This window comes from Euprymna scolopes, chromosome 44 (assembly GCF_053919585.1).
Source record: "Euprymna scolopes isolate OS-2025 chromosome 44, ASM5391958v1, whole genome shotgun sequence".
In the NCBI taxonomy this organism is placed as follows: domain Eukaryota; kingdom Metazoa; phylum Mollusca; class Cephalopoda; order Sepiida; family Sepiolidae; genus Euprymna; species Euprymna scolopes.
This window is the reverse complement of record NC_136525.1, coordinates 27,397,222-27,423,679: the sequence shown is the minus strand read 5'-3', so window position 1 is coordinate 27,423,679 and position 26,458 is coordinate 27,397,222. Positions and strand designations below refer to the sequence as shown.

The following is a 26,458-nucleotide window of genomic DNA, read 5'->3' as shown; positions in this document are numbered from 1 at the left end:
TAAAATCAGATTATTTTTTTAAGATTTTTCTGTCTGAATTAGATTTTTAGATTTCTGAAGTCGGAGTTAAAGTTACACTTGTGTTCTTTCTTATTTCTAATATAAATTTTCAAAGTCAGACTGAAATAACAATCCATCTGAAATATCACTATTTGATTCAAACTAGCCTTTTTTGGTTTCTTCCTTCTACTACTACTTGGCACAAATGTATTTTATTTCACATAAGTTTCTTGCTGAAAATACTTATTCAGACTAAGTAAACTTTTATATTTGATTTCAATAAATATTTGCTAAATCTCACATATAAAACTATTCTGCCAGATTATCAATATCTGACATATCAATATTTGATTCAAACTAGCATTTTTGTTGTTTCTCCCTTTTACTATGTTATTGGTATGAATGTATTTTTTTTTTTTTGCATAAGTTTCTTTCTGAAAATACTTATTCCGGAAAAAAAAAACTGCTTCAGAAGAGACCTCTTCCCTTACTGAATATTGTTAAACATTAAAGAGAAGTATTCATGTAATGAATATGTTATTTCCCCGTAATTCCCATGAAATATAATTATCTGAAAACATTTTTTTAACATTAAAGGAAAGTAATCATGTAAAGTACAGGGTGGAATGATAAAATTGTTGCCCTAGAAGACAACATGATTCCATTTCTGTTTGATGAAAACTGGTTTTCTTTTTTGTTGCAGACCATCTACTAATTGCCCAGTTGTGTACAAATCCCAAGAGAAATAGGAGCCTTCTATCATGTCTGAAAGTGATACAATGTTCAACAAGCAAGATTGGAGATGCGCCGCTGTACAACTCATGCTCTCTACCAATCCGAGTCATAACAACAGGACCATTGTCAGTACCCTCAAAATGCATTACTGGATTGCCACGAATAACAGAGATGTGCCCAGGATGATGAAAACAAAGTTTGCGGCCACGGTTATGGTCTTTGGTGTGGTTTCAAGTAAGAACCACACTATGCCACCTCACGGCTTAAAAGTCAACATAAAAGTGTACCTGGATGTGCTGAAGAGTGTGATGATTCCCTGACACAATCAGGTGATCGCTAGCAGACCCTGGGTGTGGCAGCAGGACTCGACACCAGCTCACAACTTCAAAGAGACCCAGGCTTGGCTTCAGAAGGAGTGCAATGACCTTGTACCCTTCTCTCACTGCTTCCCTTCTCCCCTGGCCTGAACCCGATAGACTACTCCGTTTGGTCATATGTCGAGAACATCACCAATATGACGTCCCACAACACCAAAGCTAGTATGATTGCCGCCATCTGCCGAGTATTTTGTGGAGAAGGTATGCTCCCAGTTCCGGATCTGTATTGAGGCAGTTGTGACAATATTAGGGTAGGACCCTGGTCTGGAAGAGTTAACAGACAGTAATTACTTGGCTGGGTGACTAGGTTCAGAACAGAATTTGGATGGCAGTAGTCATTGCCAATCCTGAGTAAATAAGATAAGAAAATTGAGATGAATGGCCGAGAAAATGGAATTTGACGAGACAGATGCTGAGGTAGCCAAAGTTATAGATAATGACTGTTTTGAAAAAGGTCTTTTTCGTTCTTCCTGGGACATATGTTCCCGTGTTGATATAATTAATGGCCGGAGGGAAGCCATTGCGATAATGTTATTTTGGAAAGATATTTTGGAAAAAGATTCGTCGGTCAGAAGCTGCAATAAGCAGACGCGTGTTGACAGGTAATGGTCATATGTCGCCCACCGAATAATGTTGTTTGGGGGAACTGTATTTCCCTGTAGAAATCAGATAAGGAAATATTAATTAGTATTAATATAGACCCCGCCTGTTCGCCCACACGATCCGAGGATCTAGGGTGGAAGTAGAGAATCGCCAGGGTGACGTCACTGGGAATAGTGAGAGGATTAATTCCAAGGTGGTTGGAGAACCAGGACCAGCCCCTAGCATACGTCACCGGTGATAGTAAGAGGATCGACTCCACGGTAGTTGGAGGTGAGGGGACCGCCCCTAGGGTTATGACGTAAATAAACATTAAGAGCTAATCTATATATATAAAAGCGAAAATGTATGTGTGTATGTATGTACGCTTTTCCCCGATGTCCACAAAAGGCTTCTTTCAGAAAAGCGCTTGCTCGGTTCACAACTTCTTAAAACTTTTTATATCATCTATAAATTGTAATATCTCAGAGTTACCCACAGAGCTCGCCTGTCTATTTAATTTTATTAACTTTCAAACGTTAATTATTCCACATTTCCCGCATCGGCATGCATTACATTTGGTTTTCGCTATAAAAAAAAAAGCGAAACTCGTCTCTAATCACAGGCCGAAAGCCAGTTATCTCAAGAATGTCGACTTCGTCATATCAGCTTTCATTTCGTTCCTCCTAATAAACAGGGAGCAGATTTTTAAAAACAAACAAACTGATTTATTCACCTCATTCAAAACTGTCCCGCACAAAATCGTAACTGCTGAATACCTATTGCCGTCACGTTAATCAAAAACGCGCACCTGTTTGTTTTTTTAACACTTTACTATTTTCCAACTGTGCATCGTGAAGGCTTTGTTTTTTTTTCACGGGCACCTGTTTTTTTTCGCATACCACGAAAAACACCCGGGCAACGCCGGGTACCCCTCGCTAGTATCGTATAAAAAGCAACAGTATATAATAAATGTAACAATTATTGGAGTCATTCCACATAGAGTTATGGAAAAGTACTAATTGTAAGAGATGGAATTATTTAAAACTTGAACACAACAGACAAACTGAAATGCTATTTCAAACACGAGTGTGACAGACTCACTGAAATATTATTTAAAACTCAAGCACGGCTCACCATCCAAAATACTATTTTCAGTATCTATGTAGCTAGAGGTTATAACCTCTAACCCTTCCGATAGCTGCTTAAAAACCACTGTTCACTGCTTTTTGATTGGTTGGTTGTTTTTGTTTTATGGCATATCAACCCTTTTCAGGTTATTTAATGATGAATCCAGTGATTTTGAAGAATAATTGTTTAATAGAATATATTTGTTTTTTTAAGTCGGTTTCTATTTAACCCATAGTTGGGACCTTACCAGGTACTACCACTCCGGGCCAGAGTGGACCTGGGAGCAATGGCAATTAAAGGGTGGCTCCACACTCCCCAAAGCCCGCAAGCTGGGGCCTCACCATCGGATAAAGTTTAAGGTCATATCCAGGACCTTTTGGTTTTTGAGGAGTATTAATAAATTAGTGAATCTTGTCAATATAGTCTTGTTGTATTTTGAACTTTATTGAAGAATGACAGTGCACTTTGAATCCAAAATGGCAAACTACTACGATCATCAGCATCACAAACATTAGATGTTGAAACAGAACATCAGCTTGCTGACACTCTCTACATATGAAAGTTGTATTATAACATTTTCATGAATAAAATCTTGTCTGATGCCACCATTTCTCTTCATTGCCATTTCATCTAGTGGCTGCGTTAGTGGTTCTTCTCATAAAGGAACAAGATACCTGGGACACATTTGCAGGAAAAAGAGACTAATGTTGTCTTAGCTAATTATTTACTACTTAATTTCCTAACTTGCTGAAATGAGGGATGCACACGGACAAAGACACTGAAATAACATTCGCCATAGATTACAAACTTTTCTACATTATTAACAGTGTCTCATTTGCACGGCTTCCACAAAGAGACTGATTGGAAAACTCTTATTTCTCACAGCTCGATAAACGTGATGTCATTTGTCATATCACTTTGTTTTGACTACAGCGTTGAACCTTCTGCCTTTTACCTCAACTTGACATAACTCATTTCTGGGAACGATTCTGTTTTGCAAATATGGATCATTATCATTTTTGTTTTTTAATTATTATATTTTCACCCCAAACAAGGCACATTGCCATTTTGGTGTAGGGGGCTACTATCAGGGGAAACATCTACTGGGGTACTATGTAGGGATTTGGGCAGCAAGGTGTCTGTTCACGTTACACTTGAACTTCTGCACGTCAGTACAGTTGGGGAAGCAGAGACCCGGAATGGAATTCCAAAGTCTAGCGGTTCTGGGGAAAAAACTACTGGAATAGAAAGATCTTTTACATCTAGGGATCTCTACTGTGTGTGGGTGAGATTTAGCTTCCTGTCAGGTTTGTCAAGGATGTTTACGTCGTGGGGGCACAAGTGCTTGCAGTTCGTCAGAGCATTCACCATTAAAATACTTGTAGAACAGGCAGAGGGATGCAACATTTCGTCGATGGGACAGAAGCTGAAGCTTAGATGCCAGTTCAGAGCCTATCAGATTGGCGACTCTCTTTTGAACCTTGTCTAGGAGCGAGAGACTAGTAGCAGATGCACCAGCCCAAATATGACAGCAATACTCCATACATGGGCGAATGGTGGCCTTATAGAGGTACAGGATACTTTTGGGTGTTAGTAATTTTCTAGCACGGTAGAGAGAGCCTACCTTCTTTGCAGCGGCCCTGGCAATGCTTTCAATGTAATTGTTTCAACTCATGTTTGCAGTGAACGTTAGTGTGATCATTGTCAAATTTCACACTAGTTAACTTAATCATACTAATATGTAACGGTATAAAATTAGACAAAATATTCAGCATATATGCACTCGCACGACACAGATAAATCTGTTATGCATAAAAAAGAATAAATAAAGCCTAACTTACCTTTCCATTCAGGACGATGTTTTGACTTCCGCAGAGAACAGATTGTCGACTAACTTTATTTCCTGAAGCCTGTAGAGCAAAAACATTTTTTAAAAATTATAAATAAAGTATATAATGTACAAAATTTAAAGCAAAAAATGAGAAATAAATTAAAAAAAAAATGTCTTAGCTATAGTCATTTATTCTTGCCATGGTAATAAATAAGAATTATTGTTGCATATCCTGGTTCCAATTCGAATATTGATGGATACCCTAGTCACAGCAAGCAATTTGAATATTGTTGGATATCTTGGTCATAACAACCCATTTGAATATTGTTAGATATTCTGGTCACAGCTATCAATAATATAAGATAATAAATAAGAATTATTGTTGCATATTCTGATTCCAATTCGAATATTGCTGGATATCCTGGTCAAAGTAAACAATTTAAATATTGTTGGATATCCTAGTCACAGCTCAAAATTCAAAGTAAACAATTCAAATATTGTTGGATATTCTGGTTACAATATGGTTGAATATTTTTGGATATCCTAATCACAGCAACCAATTTGAATATTTTTGGATATCCTAATCACAGCAACCAATTTGAATATTAAACGGAAACATTCATTTTAAACGCATGCCTGTCATATCAAAGAATCTACTTTTGATTTTATATGTCTGGCCTTTCTGCTTTTTCAGTGATAATGGCTTGAATTTAAGTAAGTTTAAAATGAAATAATCAAGTATCATGGTTCAATTGTGCTTTAAACAGAAACATTCATTTCGAACACACCCCTGTCATATTTGTTGTTGTGTCAGCGTTCACTATGGGCCGGTTGAATCGGCTCCTCTAACTGAATTCTCTGCATCTCATATAGACGCCGCCCAGGCACATTGGTTTGAAGCTGTGATCGATATCAGGTCCAGCCATTCACGGTTCCAACAGCACACTCCATAGAGGTGAGAACACAGGATCAGATCGATATCTTCCTTCATCGTGCTGAGCCAGGTTTTCTGCTGACCACCGTGTTGTTTCATCCAACCCTGGAGTGAGGCTGGATTGATGGTCAAATGGATAAAGTCATCTAGTTGCCGGCACAGAGTGTGACCAAATCATCGGAAACATCTCAAAAGGAGGATCTGTTTCAGGAATGGTATCCGGCAGTGCGAACGGATGGTGGCGTTTGGGATGAATTGGTGCCAGCGAACCCGAAGGATATGGCGTAGACATTGGTGATCAAAAACTTCCAGTCTGCACAGGTCATAAACTTGTACTGGCCAGGTTCCACATCCATATAGGAGAATGGTGCAGATAAGAGTTTTGTATATTCAAATTTTTGTACCGAGTCTGATTTAATTTCTGAACCAGAGTCGGCTGTGAAGGCGGCAGAATGAGCATTGTTGATATGGTTACCAATATCCTCTTAACCTCGGCCTATTGTGGTGATAATAGAGCCCCGGTATTTGAAACTACGGAACTCTTGAAGAATTTCTCCATCAAGGAAAATTGGTTGTGAATTGTTTGGGGAGAATCCAGTTGCTGGTAATTTTGTCTTCGTCGTGTTGATCTTAATTTCCATTTTTTATCTTCATTTCCATTTTTGATCTTCATTTCTATTTTTGATTTTCATTTCTATTTTTGATTTTCATTTCTATTTTTGATCTTCATTTCTATTTTTGATCTTCATTCCTATTTTTGATTTTCATTCCTATTTTTGATCTTCATTTCTATTTTTGATCTTCATTTCTATTTTTGATCTTCATTTCTATTTTTGATCTTCATTTCTATTTTTGATTTTCATTTCTATTTTTGATCTTCATTTCTAATTTTGATCTTCAGTCCTGTTTTTGATTTTCATTTCTATTTTTGATCTTCATTTCTATTTTTGATCTTCATTCCTGTTTTTGATCTTCATTTCTATTTTTGATCTTCATTTCTATTTTTGATTTTCATTTCTATTTTTGATCTTCATTTCTATTTTTGATCTTCATTCCTGTTTTTGATCTTCATTTCTATTTTTGATCTTCATTTCTATTTTTGATTTTCATTTCTATTTTTGATTTTCATTTCTATTTTTGATTTTCATTTCTAATTTTGATCTTCATTCCTAATTTTGATCTTCATTTCTATTTTTGATCTTCATTCCTATTTTTGATCTTCATTTCTATTTTTGATTTTCATTTCTATTTTTGATCTTCATTTCTATTTTTGATCTTCATTTCTATTTTTGATCTTCATTTCTATTTTTGATCTTCATTCCTGTTTTTGATCTTCATTCCTGTTTTTGATCTTCATTTCTATTTTTGATCTTCATTTCTATTTTTGATCTTCATTTCTATTTTTGATCTTCATTTCTATTTTTGATCTTCATTTCTATTTTTGATCTTCATTCCTATTTTTGATCTTCATTCCTGTTTTTGATCTTCATTCCTGTTTTTGATCTTCATTTCTATTTTTGATCTTCATTCCTGTTTTTGATCTTCATTCCTGTTTTTGATCTTCATTCCTGTTTTTGATCTTCATTCCTGTTTTTGATCTTCATTCCTGTTTTTGATCTTCATTTCTATTTTTGATTTTCATTTCTATTTTTGATCTTCATTTCTATTTTTGATCTTCATTCCTAATTTTGATCTTCATTCCTGTTTTGCATCTCCATTCCTATTTTTGATCTTCATTCCTAATTTTGATCTTAATTTCTATTTTTGATCTTCATTCCTATTTTTGATCTTCATTTCTATTTTTTATCTTCATCCATATTTTTGATCTTCATTTCTATTTTTGATCTTAATTTCTATTTTTGATCTTAATTTCTATTTTTGATCTTCATTCCTATTTTTGATCTTCATTCCTATTTTTGATCTTCATTCCTAATTTTGATCTTCATTTCTATTTTTGATCTTCATTCCTAATTTTTTCTTTTTTTTTACATAGGAATCACCACTTATCAAGGCCAAGAGGCCACTCAAGGATAAGGGTTAAAGAGTGTACAGTAGACAGTGGACAATATAGTAATCATTAGTAATGAAAATTTGGTAAATTTGATAACTCATAGAACGGCTCATCAAGAACTTATTTACGTTAGACTTGAACACAACCATATTGTAGTCAGCCGGAAAGCAGGAAAACGGAAGACAATTCCACAGGCGTGCAGTTCTAAGAAAGAAGCTTTGTTCATGGAATCTACATTTAGGTTTATGCACAGATAAAGAGTGGGGGCAATTATTGATAGTGTGTACAGCTAGACGAGTGTTTCTTGTGAAAGTTTGGCGAGGGGGGACCATAGATTGAAGCTCAGTTGAACACCTTCCATGAAAATAATGATACATCAGAGACAAACTTGCAACATCTCTTCTGTGAGATAGAGGTTGCAAGGAAGAGAACACGACATTTCCTACGAGGCTACGAAGTCTATTTTGAACTCTATCAAGGCAGGACAAGTCCTTTCTAGCAGCTCCTGCCCAGATGTGGAAACAATATTCCATCCTTGGACGTACCTGGCTCTTACATAGTTAGAGAATAGCATCAGCAGTGAGATATTTACCGGATCGATAGAAAGATCCCACCATTTTTCCAGTGGCCTTGGCAACAGATTTGATGTACGTGTTCCATTTAAGATCAGGAGTAAAGGTCAAGCCCAGAAGTTTGTTAAAACTTGAGGCCTCCTGAAGACGAGAGCCATTTATTTCAATTGATGCCAGATGTGGATCAGAATGTTGATGATGTAAAGAGAGAAGCTTGGTTTTAGATGCATTAAAAGTAACCAGCCACTCAGTACCCCATTGTACTACGTGCTCAAGATCAGAGGAGAGAGAACTTGGTCGTTTACTGCCTTAGATGTGCTACCATAAATGGTAGTGTCGTCAGCATAAATGTCTACAAATGATGTAAGGATGTGATTTGGAAGATCATTAATGTAGATCAGTCATTCATATTTTTGATCTTCATTCCTAATTTTGATCTTAATTTCTATTTTGGATCTTCATTCCTATTTTTGATCTTCATCCCTATTTTTGATTTTCATTTCTATTTTTGATCTTCATTTCTATTTTTGATCTTCATTTCTATTTTTGATCCTCGTTTCTATTTTTGATCTTCATTCCTAATTTTGATTTCATTCCTAATTTTGATCTTCATTTCTATTTTTGATCTTCATTCCTAATTTTGATCTTTATTTCTATTTTTGATCTTCATTCCTAATTTTGATCTTTATTTCTATTTTTGATCTTCATTCCTAATTTTGATTTCATTCCTAATTTTGATCTTCATTCCTAATTTTGATTTCATTCCGAATTTTGATCTTCATTTCTATTTTTGATTTCATTCCTAATTTTGATCTTCATTCCTAATTTTGATTTCATTCCTAATTTTATCTTCATTCCTAATGTTGATCTTCATTCCTAATTTTGATTTCATTCCTAATTTTGATCTTCATTTCTATTTTTGATCTTCATTCCTAATTTTGATTTCATTCCTAATTTTGATCTTTATTTCTATTTTTGATCCTCATTTCTATTTTTGATCCTTATTTCTATTTTTGATCTTCAGTCCTGTTTTTGATCTTCATTTCTATTTTTGATCCTCATTTCTATTTTTGATCTTCATTCCTAATTTTGATCTTCATTTCTATTTTTGATCTTCAGTCCTGTTTTTGATCTTCATTTCTATTTTGATCTTCATTTCTATTTTTGATCTTCATTTCTATTTTTGATCTTCATTTCTATTTTTGATCTTCATTTCTATTTTTGATCTAAATTCCTAATTTTGATCTTCATTTCTATTTTTGATCTTCAGTCCTGTTTTTGATCTTCATTTCTATTTTTGATCTTCATTCCTAATTTTGATCTTCATTTCTATTTTTGATCTTCAGTCCTGTTTTTGATCTTCATTTCTATTTTGATCTTCATTTCTATTTTTGATCTTCATTCCAAATTTTGATCTTCATTTCTATTTTTGATCTTCATTTCTATTTTTGATCTTAATTCCTAATTTTGATCTTCATTTCTATTTTTGATCTTCAGTCCTGTTTTTGATCTTCATTTCTATTTTTGATCCTCATTTCTATTTTTGATCTTCATTTCTATTTTTGATCTTCAGTCCTGTTTTTGATCTTCATTTCTATTTTGATCTTCATTTCTATTTTTGATCTTCATTTCTATTTTTGATCTTCATTCCTAATTTTGATCTTCATTTCTAATTTTGATCTAAATTCCTAATTTTGATCTTCAGTCCTGTTTTTGATCTTCATTTCTATTTTGATCTTCATTTCTATTTTTGATCTTCATTTCTATTTTGATCTTCATTCCTATTTTTGATCTTCATTTCTATTTTGATCTTCATTCCTATTTTTGATCTTCAGTCCTGTTTTTGATCTTCATTTCTATTTTGATCTTCATTTCTATTTTTGATCTTCATTTCTATTTTGATCTTCATTTCTATTTTGATCTTCATTTCTATTTTGATCTTCATTTCTATTTTTGATCTTCATTTCTATTTTGATCTTCATTTCTATTTTGATCTTCATTTCTATTTTTGATCTTCATTTCTATTTTTGATCTTCATTTCTATTTTGATCTTCATTTCTATTTTTGATCTTCATTTCTATTTTGATCTTCATTTCTATTTTGATCTTCATTTCTATTTTGATCTTCATTTCTATTTTTGATCTTCATTTCTAATTTTGATCTTCATTTCTATTTTTGATCTTCATTCCTAATTTTGATCTTCATTTCTAATTTTGATCTTCATTCCTAATTTTGATCTTCATTTCTATTTTGATCTTCATTTCTATTTTGATCTTCATTTCTATTTTTGATCTTCATTTCTATTTTTGATCTTCATTCCTAATTTTGATCTTCATTTCAAATTTTGATCTTCAGTCCTGTTTTTGATCTTCATTTCTATTTTGATCTTCATTTCTATTTTTGATCTTCATTTCTATTTTGATCTTCATTTCTATTTTGATCTTCATTTCTATTTTTGATCTTCATTTCTATTTTGATCTTCATTTCTATTTTTGACCTTCATTTCTATTTTTGATCTTCATTTCTATTTTTGATCTTCATTTCTATTTTTGATCTTCATTTCTATTTTGATCTTCATTTCTATTTTGATCTTCATTTCTATTTTGATCTTCATTTCTATTTTGATCTTCATTTCTATTTTGATCTTCATTTCTATTTTTGATCTTCATTTCTATTTTTGATCTTCATTTCTATTTTTGATCTTCATTTCTATTTTTGATCTTCATTTCTATTTTTGATCTTAATTTCTATTTTGATCTTCATTTCTATTTTGATCTTCATTTCTATTTTGATCTTCATTTCTATTTTTGATCTTCATTTCTATTTTGATCTTCATTTCTATTTTGATCTTCATTTCTATTTTGATCTTCATTTCTATTTTTGATCTTCATTTCTATTTTGATCTTCATTTCTATTTTTGATCTTCATTTCTATTTTTGATCTTCATTTCTATTTTTGATCTTCATTCCTAATTTTGATCTTCATTTCTAATTTTGATCTTCATTCCTAATTTTGATCTTCATTTCTATTTTGATCTTCATTTCTATTTTGATCTTCATTTCTATTTTTGATCTTCATTTCTATTTTGATCTTCATTTCTATTTTGATCTTCATTTCTATTTTGATCTTCATTTCTATTTTTGATCTTCATTTCTATTTTGATCTTCATTTCTATTTTTGATCTTCATTTCTATTTTTGATCTTCATTTCTATTTTTGATCTTCATTCCTAATTTTGATCTTCATTTCTAATTTTGATCTTCATTCCTAATTTTGATCTTCATTTCTATTTTGATCTTCATTTCTATTTTGATCTTCATTTCTATTTTTGATCTTCATTTCTATTTTTGATCTTCATTCCTAATTTTGATCTTCATTTCTAATTTTGATCTTCAGTCCTGTTTTTGATCTTCATTTCTATTTTGATCTTCATTTCTATTTTTGATCTTCATTTCTATTTTGATCTTCATTTCTATTTTGATCTTCATTTCTATTTTGATCTTCATTTCTATTTTGATCTTCATTTCTATTTTGATCTTCATTTCTATTTTTGATCTTCATTTCTATTTTGATCTTCATTTCTATTTTTGATCTTCATTTCTATTTTTGATCTTCATTTCTAATTTTGATCTTTATTTCTATTTTTGATCTAAATTCCTAATTTTGATCTTCATTTCTATTTTTGATCTTCAGTCCTGTTTTTGATCTTCATTTCTATTTTGATCTTCATTTCTATTTTTGATCTTCATTTCTATTTTGATCTTCATTTCTATTTTGATCTTCATTCCTATTTTTGATCTTCAGTCCTGTTTTTGATCTTCATTTCTATTTTGATCTTCATTTCTATTTTTGATCTTCATTTCTATTTTGATCTTCATTTCTATTTTGATCTTCATTTCTATTTTGATCTTCATTTCTATTTTTGATCTTCATTTCTATTTTGATCTTCATTTCTATTTTTGATCTTCATTTCTATTTTGATCTTCATTTCTATTTTGATCTTCATTTCTATTTTTGATCTTCATTTCTATTTTTGATCTTCATTTCTATTTTGATCTTCATTTCTATTTTTGATCTTCATTTCTATTTTGATCTTCATTTCTATTTTGATCTTCATTTCTATTTTGATCTTCATTTCTATTTTTGATCTTCATTTCTAATTTTGATCTTCATTTCTATTTTTGATCTTCATTTCTATTTTTGATCTTCATTTCTATTTTTGATCTTCATTTCTATTTTGATCTTCATTTCTATTTTGATCTTTATTTCTATTTTGATCTTCATTTCTATTTTGATCTTCATTTCTATTTTGATCTTCACTTCTATTTTGATCTTCATTTCTATTTTTGATCTTCATTTCTATTTTGATCTTCATTTCTATTTTTGATCTTCATTTCTAATTTTGATCTTCATTTCTATTTTGATCTTCATTTCTATTTTTGATCTTCATTTCAAAATAGAAATGAAGATTTCAAAATAGAAATGAAGATCAAAATAGAAATGAAGATCAAAAATAGAAATGAAGATCAAAATAGAAATGAAGATCAAAAACAGGACTGAAGATCAAAAATAGGAATGAAGATCAAAATAGAAATGAAGATCGAAAATAGGAATGAAGATCAAAATAGAAATGAAGATCAAAAATAGAAATGAAGATCAAAATAGAAATGAAGATCAAAAACAGGACTGAAGATCAAAAATAGAAATGAAGATCAAAATTAGGAATTTAGATCAAAAATAGAAATGAAGATCAAAATTAGAAATGAAGATCAAAATTAGAAATGAAGATCAAAAATAGAAATGAAGATCAAAAATAGAAATGAAGATCAAAATAGAAATGAAGATCAAAATAGAAATGAAGATCAAAATAGAAATGAAGATCAAAATAGAAATGAAGATCAAAATAGAAATGAAGATCAAAATAGAAATGAAGATCAAAATAGAAATAAAGATCAAAAACAGGACTGAAGATCAAAATTAGAAATGAAGATCAAAATTAGGAATGAAGATCAAAAATAGAAATGAAGATCAAAAATAGAAATGAAGATCAAAATAGAAATGAAGATCAAAATAGAAATGAAGATCAAAATTAGGAATGAAGATCAAAATTAGAAATGAAGATCAAAATTAGGAATGAAGATCAAAATAGAAATGAAGATCAAAAATAGAAATGAAGATCAAAATAGAAATGAAGATCAAAATAGAAATGAAGATCAAAATAGAAATGAAGATCAAAATAGAAATGAAGATCAAAAATAGAAATGAAAATCAAAAATAGAAATGAAGATCAAAAATAGAAATGAAGATCAAAAACAGGAATGAAGATCAAAAATAGAAATATAATATAAATTTAAGATATCAACGGATACACACTCGAGAGTCAAAACAATGAAAAGAATATGCTGTTGTCTTACTAATGAGTAATATTATCTTTGTCTGGATTCTCTTGAATTTTTGGGTGTCTGCGGAATTTATTGGAAGTCTCCCTGTGGCCCCAATTTCCCACATATATGGCAACGATTGTAGTTTTTATCGTAGGGATCTTTACTTGTTGCGTGTGGCTGACTATGATGAACAATTCTTGCTTTTGGTTACTTTGTTATATTTTGAGCTGTGGTTGGGTAGGTGTATCAGAATTTTTGTAGGAATTTTTGACACCCCTAACACCTAGTGGTTGGGTTCAGTACCTCCCCAACATTTTCCTTATTACATATTCAATTTAGGTTGAGTGTATTAAGTTTGATTTTTTTTATTTTTCTCCCATTGGTCGCCTTCCATAGCTGTGTAATCTCCAACCATAATTCTGGTTGGTTTACCCTTTTTGTACCAGAAATAATATCACTTCTAGTGATCAAAGTGATTTAGTATTTCTGTGCCTGAAATTTCTCTGATCAAATTATTTATATTTTATATTTCTTTTTGCCTGTATGTCTAGTTGTCTTTTCCATTTTTTTCTATTTTGAAATCTTCATTTCTATTTTGATCTTCATTTCTATTTTTGATCTTCATTTCTAATTTTGATCTTCATTTCTATTTTTGATCTTCATTTCTATTTTTGATCTTCATTTCTATTTTTGATCTTCATTTCTATTTTGATCTTCATTTCTATTTTGATCTTCATTTCTATTTTGATCTTCATTTCTATTTTTGATCTTCATTTCTATTTTGATCTTCATTTCTAATTTTGATCTTCATTTCTAATTTTGATCTTCATTTCTATTTTTGATCTTCATTTCTATTTTTGATCTTCATTTCTATTTTGATCTTCATTTCTATTTTTGATCTTCATTTCTATTTTTGATCTTCATTTCTATTTTTGATCTTCATTCCTATTTTTGATCTAAATTCCTAATTTTGATCTTCATTTCTATTTTTGAAGCAAATATCGGTTGAATCCAATTTTAGCGTTACAAATTCCAGAAAATTTTTGGAGGATCGACACTGTTGCTAAACAAATTATTTTGCGCTAAATAGTATTTTTTTTGTTTAAAAAAATAACCATTGTAAGCATAGAACAAAATATGCCGGTGATTTTGTTTACTTTATCGCCATCATCTAAATTGAAAATAAAAATGTCCACTTCTTGTCTTCTTCATAAAATCATCTTTTAATCTGATTGGTCAATTTTTTTCTTTGAGAGTGACCTGCCCTTTCTTGGGGGGGGGGGGGACGGATTTTCACTTAAACGAAAAATTATTAAACAGGATTTGTTTTTTTTCCTTCAATTGGTGTGGGGATGGTTGTGGAAATTCCCTTTTATCTAAAATAAAATAAAACAAACGAAAAAATTATTAAACAAGATTTGAACAAAATAAAATAAAACAAACATTATTAAACATTTATTTTACATTTGTACAGATTCGGTAAAATAAGTTTCAAGAAAAGCGTAATATTAATGCACATTGAAGGAAAAAAACTAAATCTTGTTTCATAATTTTCTCGTTTGTTTTACTTTATTTTAAATAAAGTGAAAATCCCCCCCCCCAAGAAAGGGCAGGTCACTCTTGAAGAAAAAAATTGACCAATCAGATTAAAAGATGATTTTATGAAGAAGACAAGAAGTGGACATTTTTATTTTCAATTTAGATGATGGCGATGAAGTAAACAAAATCACCGGCTTCGATATTTTGTTCTATGCTTACAATGGTTATTTTTTTAAACAAAAAATACTATTTCGCGCAAAATAATTTGTTTAGCAATAGCGACTATCCTCAAAAAATTCTTTGGAATTTGTAACGCTAAAATTGGATTCAACCCAAAAATCTGCATCTGATTTATGGCTGCTTGGATTTCATCAAAGCTTTCACCTGGAATAATTAGGATAGCTATATCATCAGTATAGTCGAGGTCAGAGATGTGTAGGTCATGGCCTACCGTGACACCTGGGAAATTAGCTAGAAATTGGATGTGATTCAGTCGATAGCATAACTGCAGAGTGTGGGTGAGAGAACAAATAACCTACTGTTGATTTTATATGTTGAACCTTTTTGCTTGTGTGATAATGAAACTTCTCAAATGCATTTGCGATGTTAGACTGTATAATGGGTTAACTTTACTCAACATCACCTGCTTCTTCTTTAATTGAATTTTTTCGCTTATCAATGCTTATTGAAGACATTCTGATACAAAACACATCGAAGAACACTGCCAGATACATAAAATACATTTGTTTCATTTCGGAGTCCATAGAGAATAAACTTATACATGCACACAAAGTTTCTTTTATATAATAGTAGAGATATTCTGATCATAGCAACCAATCTGAATATCAATGGATATCCTGCTCACATTGTTGACTCACTTTATTTCCTGAAGTCAAAAGATATTTTGAAAACAATTTACTTGCTCTCTATTTGTGCCTAAAACTAAACTAAAATTTCATGAGCAAATTTTCTTTGCTAAAACTACTCATCTGTGGAACACAATTTCATAGGGCAGCTTCCTAGTTGACTATAACATAATCGTTTTCAATACTTCCGAATTTCCACCATTACTGATCTTTACAGTGTTGTTCTTACCAGTCATCTGACGCTCGTTAACTGTTTTCATCGATTGACCTTTATCAAGGAGAGGTGGTGGGCCCTTAGTAAAAAAAAATCTATCTAAGAAAATGTCTCCTGGTTCAGAGTATAATTTATGGCCCTGCAAAATGTTGATCCCATAACAACTCTTTCTGCTGTTAGGATTTGAAAAATTAACAAACGGATTAAACAAGATTGAAAAAAAAAATATCTTGTTTCATTATTTTCTCATTTATTTTTGGATTGATGAAACATCCATGTATGTTTCTTATAATTAGAATATCAATACCCCCCCCCTTTTTTTTTTTAGATCTCCTTATGGTGGAGTCATAGTCTATTCATATGCAGCATATGAGTTTAGTCGGCTTCATTCTAAAGAATATCAAATTCATAAAAATTGGTTGCTATGACCACGATATCCAACAAATCCCCATTCACATGGGTGAAATAAGGTATATATTAAACTACATTTATTCATGATTAGCGATGGGACGATTCCAATATTTTTCTTCATTCTGATACAATTACCGATTCTGTTCTGAGTCATGTTTTCAACTGACCTTTGCAACCTTTTGGAGGGGCTTAGGGTTCAATGACTTTGAGGAAGAAATCATCTGAATGACGATGAAGAACAACCTCGATAACCCTTGCGAACACTATGGACTTTCACAACTTAGTGTACAGAACCAGACTGTATTCATGCATAAAGTAAGGAAATCATTAAAAACTAAACTTTTCAGTTAAAAAAGAGCAAAAGTTATAACCTGTTGACTTAGAATGAGTGCTTTATGACAAATTTCTAAAGTAAATGTGGTATTGTGCTGGCTAATCGCTGCGCATTAAACGGATACCATAATGCTTAGTTTCTTGCACCTTATAATAAATGTCCATACAAAATTTCAGCCAGATCAGCCTAGTAGTTTCCAAGAAAAGGTGGAATGGACAAACAAATAGACAGAGTTAAAGAAATATATGATCAGACATATTAGCTTGTTAAAAACGAGCAAAAGTTATAACCTGTTGATTTCGAATAAGTGCTTTAAGCCAAACTTGTAGAGGAAATGACATTTACTAAATGTGGTATTGTTCTGACTAATCCCTATTAATTCTTAACTGTCCACAAAAGTACATATTAAATTTTAAACAGATCAGCCCAATAATTTCTGAGAAAAAAATGGAAAAGACAACTAGACATACAGGCAAAAAGAAATATAAAATATAAATAATTTGATCAGAGAAATTTCAGGCACAGAAATACTAAATCACTTTGATCACTAGAAGTGATATTATTTCTGGTACAAAAAGGGTAAACCAACCAGAATTATGGTTGGAGATTACACAGCTATGGAAGGCGACCAATGGGAGAAAAAAAAAAAAATCAAACTTAATACACTCAACCTAAATTGAATATGTAATAAGGAAAATGTTGGGGAGGTACTGAACCCAACCACTAGGTGTTAGGGGTGTCAAAAATTCCTACAAAAATTCTGATACACCTACCCAACCACAGCTCAAAATATAACAAAGTAACCAAAAGCAAGAATTGTTCATCATAGTCAGCCACACGCAACAAGTAAAGATCCCTACGATAAAAACTACAATCGTTGCCATATATGTGGGAAATTGGGGCCACAGGGAGACTTCCAATAAATTCCGCAGACACCCAAAAATTCAAGAGAATCCAGACAAAGATAATATTACTCATTAGTAAGACAACAGCATATTCTTTTCATTGTTTTGACTCTCGAGTGTGTATCCGTTGATATCTTAGCTTATATTATAAGAAAATGTTACCTTCAATGGCCTTTGGTTTGGGGAGATAGACTTTGTAATTGTTTTTATAGCAATGTTAATCACATGGTATTGGATCATGTTATAAAATGGTTTATTTTTCACAAGCCCCCCCCCTCTCTTTACATTGGTTCCTACCGTCACGGTAGTTATTCTTTTCTAACAATTTGATTTGTGGCATTGACTAACATTTATGGGACTTCAACCTTGGTTGCAACAAACGGCAATCTGTTGCAAGAGATATCCGAACAAAGAGGGTAAAACGATTGTTCTCTCTCTCTCTCTGCTAGTTGCCATTGATGTGTCTAGAATAATTCCTTGAATTTAGACCTAAGTTCTTTGATTGTACTTTTTGTAGCGTCCTAGCAAAGATCTGCTACAATATAGTGAGATGTGTTTCTTGATTGATTAACTGTGTCGGATATATACTTGAGAGTCAAAACAATGAAAAGAATATTCTGTTGTCATACCCCTACTCATTAATAAGGCAATGTTTTCAAGTGATTAAGTGGGGTCACTCTCACCTCTTTGTATTTTTCATTAAAACAGTAAGTGAATCACTTTAATAAAAAAACGAAAATAAAAAAAACGTTATTTGGAGGTGAGGAAGTTTTGTCAACTTTGTTTTATTTTTTTGCGGGGGAGGGGGGTTTGTTGTTCCTAATCTAATATGATTCTGCATTCATATAGTATCGTCTGCATACTTACATTTTGGTGCTCGTACAGTTTAATCAAGACATTAACAAATGAAAATATCGAAAAAAAAAAGAAGGTTATATTGTACGTATCCGTTTGGACTGAAGTTCACTTAATTTGATCGAGTATTTTTTCTTTTACAGCGGAAAAACACGTTTTTATGACAGCGCGTTGAAGTCAGCCATCTTTGAATTTTTTTTAACAAGCCACAGGGAGATAACTCAATTTAAAGTGCCGACACTCCCTTCCCATTTTTATTACTAGCTTTTCTTCCTAAAAATCTAACCTTTTGCTCGGTATCATAACAATTTTTTTTTTCGCTGTAACAAAAAACAACAAAAAAAAACCTACTTGATGAAATGAAGTGAAATTTTTTTCCGGAGAACTTCGTTCCATAACGCATACGTATAATATAACATTTTTTTTTTTCGATATTTTCATTTTTAATGTCTTGATTAAACTGTGCGAATACCCTGAAACTCTCTAAGTGCACATTTATTACAAGGACCGTCCTTTTTTTTGAGTATGTATAGGCAGTGCCATTGCGATTTATTATTCAATATCTGGTTTTGAGGAGGTTTTACCGAAACACAACCGTTTGTGTAGTGTAGTCATACTATGTACATGAGCAGCGCACGGCGCACCGTTGAAGTAAATACTGAAAAACCAAAAAAACTATAAACAATACGGATCACCTTAAGTAGCAACAGTTGAGTTTTCTTCAAAGTCCCCCGACGATTGCTGACACCCCCTATTCCGAATTTGTGTTTGGTGAACGGAACGTCATCAATGGACTGTCTGCACACTAAAATAATTAAATGTTAAAAAAAAAAAAAAAAAATCAGGTTTTCTTCAAGTCACCCGACGATTACTGCGGGCCTGTCAGACTAAGCGACAACAACCTTGTTTTATAAACATATTTTTATTATAAAAGTTTAAATAAAGACTTGTTACATTTTTATTTTTTTAAATTTTAATAATTCGCTCCCTTAGTCTGACAAAACAAAAGAGTTCAGCTACAATTCTGTAGAAGTACCAAATAAATAAGATTCTATGTTTTTAGGTGATTATGTATGAACATACTGAAAAAAAAAAACTTAGTAAAAATGCCCCAAAACGCTAGAATGGCCCGGAAATGGTAAACCCTTTTACACTAAATACCTATATATGCGAAATTAATTATCTTTCTTTTAATCAATTTTTTCCAGGATGTCTTACATAATCGCTTAAAAAAAAAAAAAAAGAAAAGTAAAATCCCATATTTTGGCTAGTAAGGTGGAAGTGTTGGGCTGTTGGGGTTGAGGGTGTTCATCTACAATGTAAATGTATTTATATTACTTATCAAGGCCAGATCTACTAAAGAATAAGGGTTAACTTAATGGGAGGAAAAACTTGTCAATTTAATTATAAAGAATATAATTTTGTTCATAAACGATATCGTAATTTTTCTTAAGCAAAACACTAGTAATTGCAAGAAAAATGATTTTAGTAAAATAGAGTTACCTCCCTTAGAACACTGAGTTGTTATTCCGAATTGCCAAATATAAAAAATACAGATAAGACAAATCATTTAGAAAATAGATGGTAGTTAAATACGGACTGTACTATTTTAGGATTTTCAACTTAAATTCAATTTTTGCGATATCTTTTGTTAAGTGAAAATACAGAATAATTACAAAACGCCACTCCCTCCTCATACTAAGAATGGGTTTCTAAATACCAACGTTATTATTTCAGCACGGTCCGTATTTTGCAGAAATACCAAATAAATATTTAAAGAAATGCAAAAAATGTCATTCAACATCAACCTAATGAATGATGATTCATTTCGCAAAGGAAGCAGATTTTTATCCGCGCAGAATTTAAACTAATTAATTAACATCATTGATTATTAATTAATTAATGATTACTTACTGTTTCAATATATTCAGTTACATCATATCGCATCTCGGGTAATTCCATTTTGGATATTTTTCCAATATTTTCGCCTAAGTCGATAACATTCAATCAACTCAGACGAGAATTATCTCCCCTTGGTAAAACGGTGATAAAATAAATTATTTCCCCATAAAAAAATTTGTTATTCCGGAACAAATATTTCAGAGTGTTTGAAAACTCGATGCTATAACTTTGAGGAATGGGCTTCTTTCTGAAGGGATTGTTTTGTAATGGTAACTCACTATTAATCTAATTTCCTTTCACGTTCATTTCATTATCTGTGTGATCTTTGTTCCCTAGTTACTTAACACCACCTGTGCCTAAACGTAAACGTAGATTCCATGAACAAAGCTTCTTTCTTAGAACTGCACGCCTGTGGAATTGTCTTCCGTTTTCCGGCTGACTACAATATGGTTGTGTTAAAGTCTAACGTAAATAAGTTCTTGATGAGCCGTTCCATATAAGTTATCAAATTTACCGAAATTTCATTACTAATGATTACTATATTGTCCAATTTCTACTGTACACTCTTTAACCCTTATCCTTGAGTGGCCTCTTGGCCTTGATAATGTGGTGATGCCTGTGTAAAAAAAAAAAAAAGAAAAAGTTAGACACCATATTGTTTTATTTCTTTTACATGAGGGATACCCAGTTGACACAAAGGGGTCACTCTGGATGGAACACAAATTAAACTTGCATCGGTCAAGAAGGATTTCCATTCACTGACTAATAAATTCGATCCTAGCCAAAGGCCAAGATAGTTTGTTGTATTCTGTTATAAGAGGAGTTGAAATTCGCCTCAAAATCAACAGAGTTTATGCCATTCTTGAAATAGCCTTTTCCCTGTTGATTGTGAAATATTGTTTGTCTTTAGTAGTTCTAGCAGTTCTACCTCCCTAAGCTTTTCCTTTTCTCTTTGAGAAAGAGTTAGTTCATTGCTAATTACCTGAGACGCTTCTACTGGGGAATGCTGACGAGGCTGTTTAAGCATTTTTTTCAAGCCAGAATGCTCCCACTTTGGAGCTCTGGCTCCTTAATCTCACATTCTGACTCTTGTGTCACATCTTCCCGCCGTGGAAGGGAGATAAATACCACCAACAACATCAGTCTCAGTTTTATTTTACCTGTAATCCTGTCACAAGGCTAATATTTACCTCTGGAATATTTAAAAACAACAGTACAATATCACACAAATTGTATGTGTTTATGATGTTGAGTAGTATTTCCTTTCGAATGGTCTTTTGTTGCAGTTACACAATAATATTTTTCTATTGTATGTATTCACAATCTCTTGCATAGCAATAAGTTGTGATTGGTTGATAAAAGCAGGCATATCCAAACTTGCGTAGAAATACACCTTTCAATTTGAACACTTTTGTTCATGTGTGCGAATTTCAGAAACCATCCATTTCAGCCTGAAGACATAATTATAGACAGATGTGGCATTCAAATCAGATACCCTCCCCAACATCTACAGTGTATCACAAAAGTGAGTACACCCTTCACATTTCTTCAAATATTTAAGTATATCTCTTCAGAAGACAACACTGAAAAAATGATTTTTTGACACAATGAAAAGTAGTCTATCTGCAGCATATATAACAGAGTTTATTTATTTTCCCCTCAAAATAACTCAAAATATAGCCATTAATAGCTAAATCCCTGGCAACAAAAGTGAGTACACCCCTTACGAAAAGTTGTCAATATTAACATACAACATGTTAACTCTCAATATTTTGTGTGGCCGCCATCATTATCCAAAACTGCCTGGGAATGTAGTTTACCAGAGCTTCACATGTAGCCACCGGAATGCTCTTCCACTCTCCAATTACAACGTTACGGAGCTGGTAGATATTTGAGACTTTGTGTACCTCCACATTCTGCTTGAGGATGCCCTAAAAATGTTCTATTGGGTTCAAGTTTAGAGACATGCTTGGCCAGTCCATCACCTTTACTCTCAGCCTCTTCAGTAAAGAAGTGGTTGTCTTGGATGTGTGTTTTGGGTCATTGTCATGCTGGAACACTGTTCTGCGACCCAGTTTCTGGGGGGGGGGGAGGGGATCATGCTCTGCTGCAGTATTTGACAGTACATGTTGGAGTTCATGTTTCCCTCAATGAAATGTAACTCTCTAATACCTGCAGTACTCATGCAGCACCAGACCATGACATTCCCACCACCATGCTTGACTGTACGCATGACACATTTATCTTTGTACTCCTTACCTGGTCGCCACCACATATTCTTAAGGCCATCAGAACCAAACAAATTAATTTCGTCTGATCAGATCATAGGATATGGTTCCAGTAATCTATATGCTTTGTTGACATGTCTTTAGCAAACTGTTTGCGAGCTTTCTTGTGTATTGCCTTCAGAAGAGGCTTTCCTCCACACCAATTTGAGGAGTACAGAGATAAGTGAAATTCACCCATCTCACTATTATCATTGGCTAGTTCTAGACCTTGAAGTAATATTTGTTTTTAGCTCCTTATATCACGTGGCTTTATGCATTGTATGGCGCAATTTTCATTAAAAATACTCTTTGTAAAGATATGAATCCATATATTCTCCCTATTGCTATGGATTAAATAGTAGGGCAGTTTAGACTCTCAAACCTTGGGTGTGAAACTCATCTAAGATAAGGAAAACTCTGAAATAGCACTAGTTTTTCTCTGCTTATCTTTGCATTACCTCCTCCTTTGGGGGTCAGTGTAATTAATTCATCCATTATGACATTCTCATAGTCTAAAAAGAATATCTGACTGGACTGGGCATATATATATATATATATATATATATATATATATATATATATATATATATATGTTATGATGTTATGATTTAGATCTCGTTTTGACTTGGGGACGCCGTCATACTGTCTGCCACGTGTCACCGTGACGACCACCACTCAAGTTTCATGATTCCTGACCGCTTTGGGGAGAAACTGACTACGTAGGGATTCACACTACGATCGCTACCATGGCACCAAAGTCGAGGCACATGATCATGGTTACCTCCACAAAATTACGGGCAAAACGCTTAGATGCCTTACACACCGTAGCGAAAACAACAACCCAAAAGAAACACAGTTTTCTCGACATGGAGGCAATTTCTTCATCACTAACCGTTTGTCTACAACTACGTCCGCGTGCTTGCTATATTTAGCGAAGCCAAGGAAAAGACAGCAGAAGGACCACCAGCCTCGCCATCACCACAACGCTACGGCTGTCGCGACCAATGCTACTACTACTACAACGAAGGCTTCGGCGCGCCTTCTAACAACAACAACTATCGCTATTGACACACGATTATAACCAGCACTGCTGCTACTACCATTACCAACGAAGGCTTCGTCGCGCCTTCTAACAACAACAACTATCGCTATTGACACACGACTATAACCAGCACTGCTGCTACTACCATTACCAACGAAGGCTTCGTCGCGCCTTCTAACAACAACAACTATCGCTATTGACACACGACTATAACCAGCACTGCTGCTACTACCATTACCAACGAAGGCTACGTTGCGCCTACTATCAACAACAACTATCGCTATTGACACACGATTATAACCAGCACTGCTGCTACTACCATTACCAACGAAGGCTTCGTCGCGCCTTCTAACAACAACAACAACTATCGCTATTGACACACGATTATAACCAGCACTGCTGCTACTACCATTACCAACGAAGGCTACGTCGCGCCTTCTATCAACAACAACTATCGCTATTGACACACGATTATAACCAGCACTGCTGCTACTACCATTACCAACGAAGGCTTCGTCGCGCCTTCTAACAACAACAACTATCGCTATTGACACACGATTATAACCAGACCAGCACTGCTGCTACTACTATTACAAACGAAGGTTTCGTCGTGCCTTATAACCACAATAACAACAACTAACAACAATCTGCCATCTTCACTCCAAGGACAGCTCGTTATTATTCTGTGTTATTTATTAGAAAATAAATTGTTGAGTTCGTTCAAATCTTAATCCTGTGTTGTCTATTCTTTTTGCTTGTCACCATACACTTCGTAACATAACAACTGGTGTCAGAAGCGTGCGACAGGTAGAATGGACTACTCAGGGTGCACCCGTAACGAACTTCTCAGTTTTATCAGAGACCAGAAATCGGCACTCCTCCAGCTAAAATCGAGTACATCACGACCAGACGAGGCCCTTATCCTCGAAATAAAAGCGGACCTAGAGATTATGCTCTCCACCCTCAAATCGACCACCTTAAACGACACGCCCAAAGCCGATAATAACGACTACAATCTGATGATCAGATTACAGGCCATACACGATTCGGTAAAGGACATAAAAAAGTTCAACCCCGGGAACGATGTTAACCGCTTCATCACGGATGTAAACAAAACATACATGATACATGTCAAGCCGGAAATCAGTACACACCCTAGTATCGAAAAAGAGTTTGTCAGAATCTGCAAACAGCTTCTGAACGAAGGGATATTCCAGCAAATGACGGACTCCCAACACGACACATCTACCTTCGAGCAACTCAAAGCATACCTCATAACGACCCACGGCAGCCAAATGACAAACTTCCAGCACCTCAGCCGGGCTTGGGATTTGCAGCGTCGAGATGGGGAGAGATTGACAGATTTCGCCGGCCGACTGGAAAACACGATTAGAGAGGCTGCAGTACACATAAAGGCAAAATTTAAGTCGGACCACTCACGGGAAATACCTGCAGATACTGTCTTCTCTCTCATGGGTGCAATGCTAATGAGTGAGAAGGTGAAAGCCTGGACACCGAGCTTATACCCACACATCGTCAAAACAATGGATAAGCATTATACGGCGGGTGGGATAGCTAGTGATGTACAGCGGTACATCGACTGTGGTGTCAAAACGGACGATGAAATCAATGATAGTCCCATCGCGTACTACGCAAACAGGCCACAACGATCTGATCAAAGGACCAGGCGAACTGAACACAATGTGAACAGGCAAACTCTCCGCCCACAGGCAAGGAAAGATACCACAACACTGCGCAACACCAAACCCACTGGCACTCGCGGCCATTTTCAGATGCGCAGGGATGATGAACACAATCAGGATGCTGAGATCTGCCAAAACTACATGAAAGGCTATGCATGCTTCCATGGACGCAACTGTCGGTACCGGCACCCACCTCGTGCCCAGGCATATATCACAACAGACGACAAGGATATGCCACCGGAAGATACTCTCCCCACTACCATGGCCGAGGATTTTCAATACGGACCAGGCGAGATGTGATGGCTCACCCCGTGGTCCAACAGACTCACCATCACATATTTAACTTTCATCAACACTCGGCGCAGAAGTCACCTTTCGTCAACACACATTTCATGATCGAGGGAGCTACGTTCTCGGACATATCTATGTTGGACTCAGGCTGCTCCACTTGCATTATGCCAGTGTCTCGAATACCTGAAGAGGTCAGACGTCGAATAACGCCATCCAACGTGCATGTGAGAGGCATAAACGGCAGCATCCATATCCTTGGCGAACTTAATTGTGGCATCGCCATCGGCAACCACGATTCACCCAGGTTCGACGGGATCAACATGCTGATAACATCCGCTATATCTCCAATCCTGATCGGCCAAAGCATCCTTGGTCACAGCACACTAGACTCCTACACAATCGACCACCAAAAATCAACGATCGAATTCAGACGCACGCTCGCGTCCACTCCGATAACTCACACGGCAGCAATACTACCAGCTCTTACACAGAAGATACCAGCTGATGATACCACATTTGGAGCCCACACCATCGATCATTCCACTAGACTCACACAGCCCAGCCCCAAGACACTAA

At 34.0% G+C, this 26,458-nt stretch overlaps 1 protein-coding gene across 1 annotated transcript in view; it reads right to left on the bottom strand.

Moving 5' to 3' along the window:
* Window positions 1-20,744, bottom strand: part of LOC145268747 (dynactin subunit 5-like) — a 47,961-nt gene extending 27,217 nt beyond the window's left edge. The window contains exons 1-2 of the mRNA XM_080124339.1: window positions 20,592-20,744; window positions 4,664-4,732 (exon numbers count right to left, since the gene is read on the bottom strand). Coding sequence (XP_079980465.1) covers window positions 4,664-4,732; window positions 20,592-20,639 — 117 coding nt within the window. The 5' untranslated portion in view covers window positions 20,640-20,744. The remainder of the gene's footprint in view (window positions 1-4,663; window positions 4,733-20,591) is intronic.
* Window positions 20,745-26,458: the final 5,714 nt, after the last annotated feature.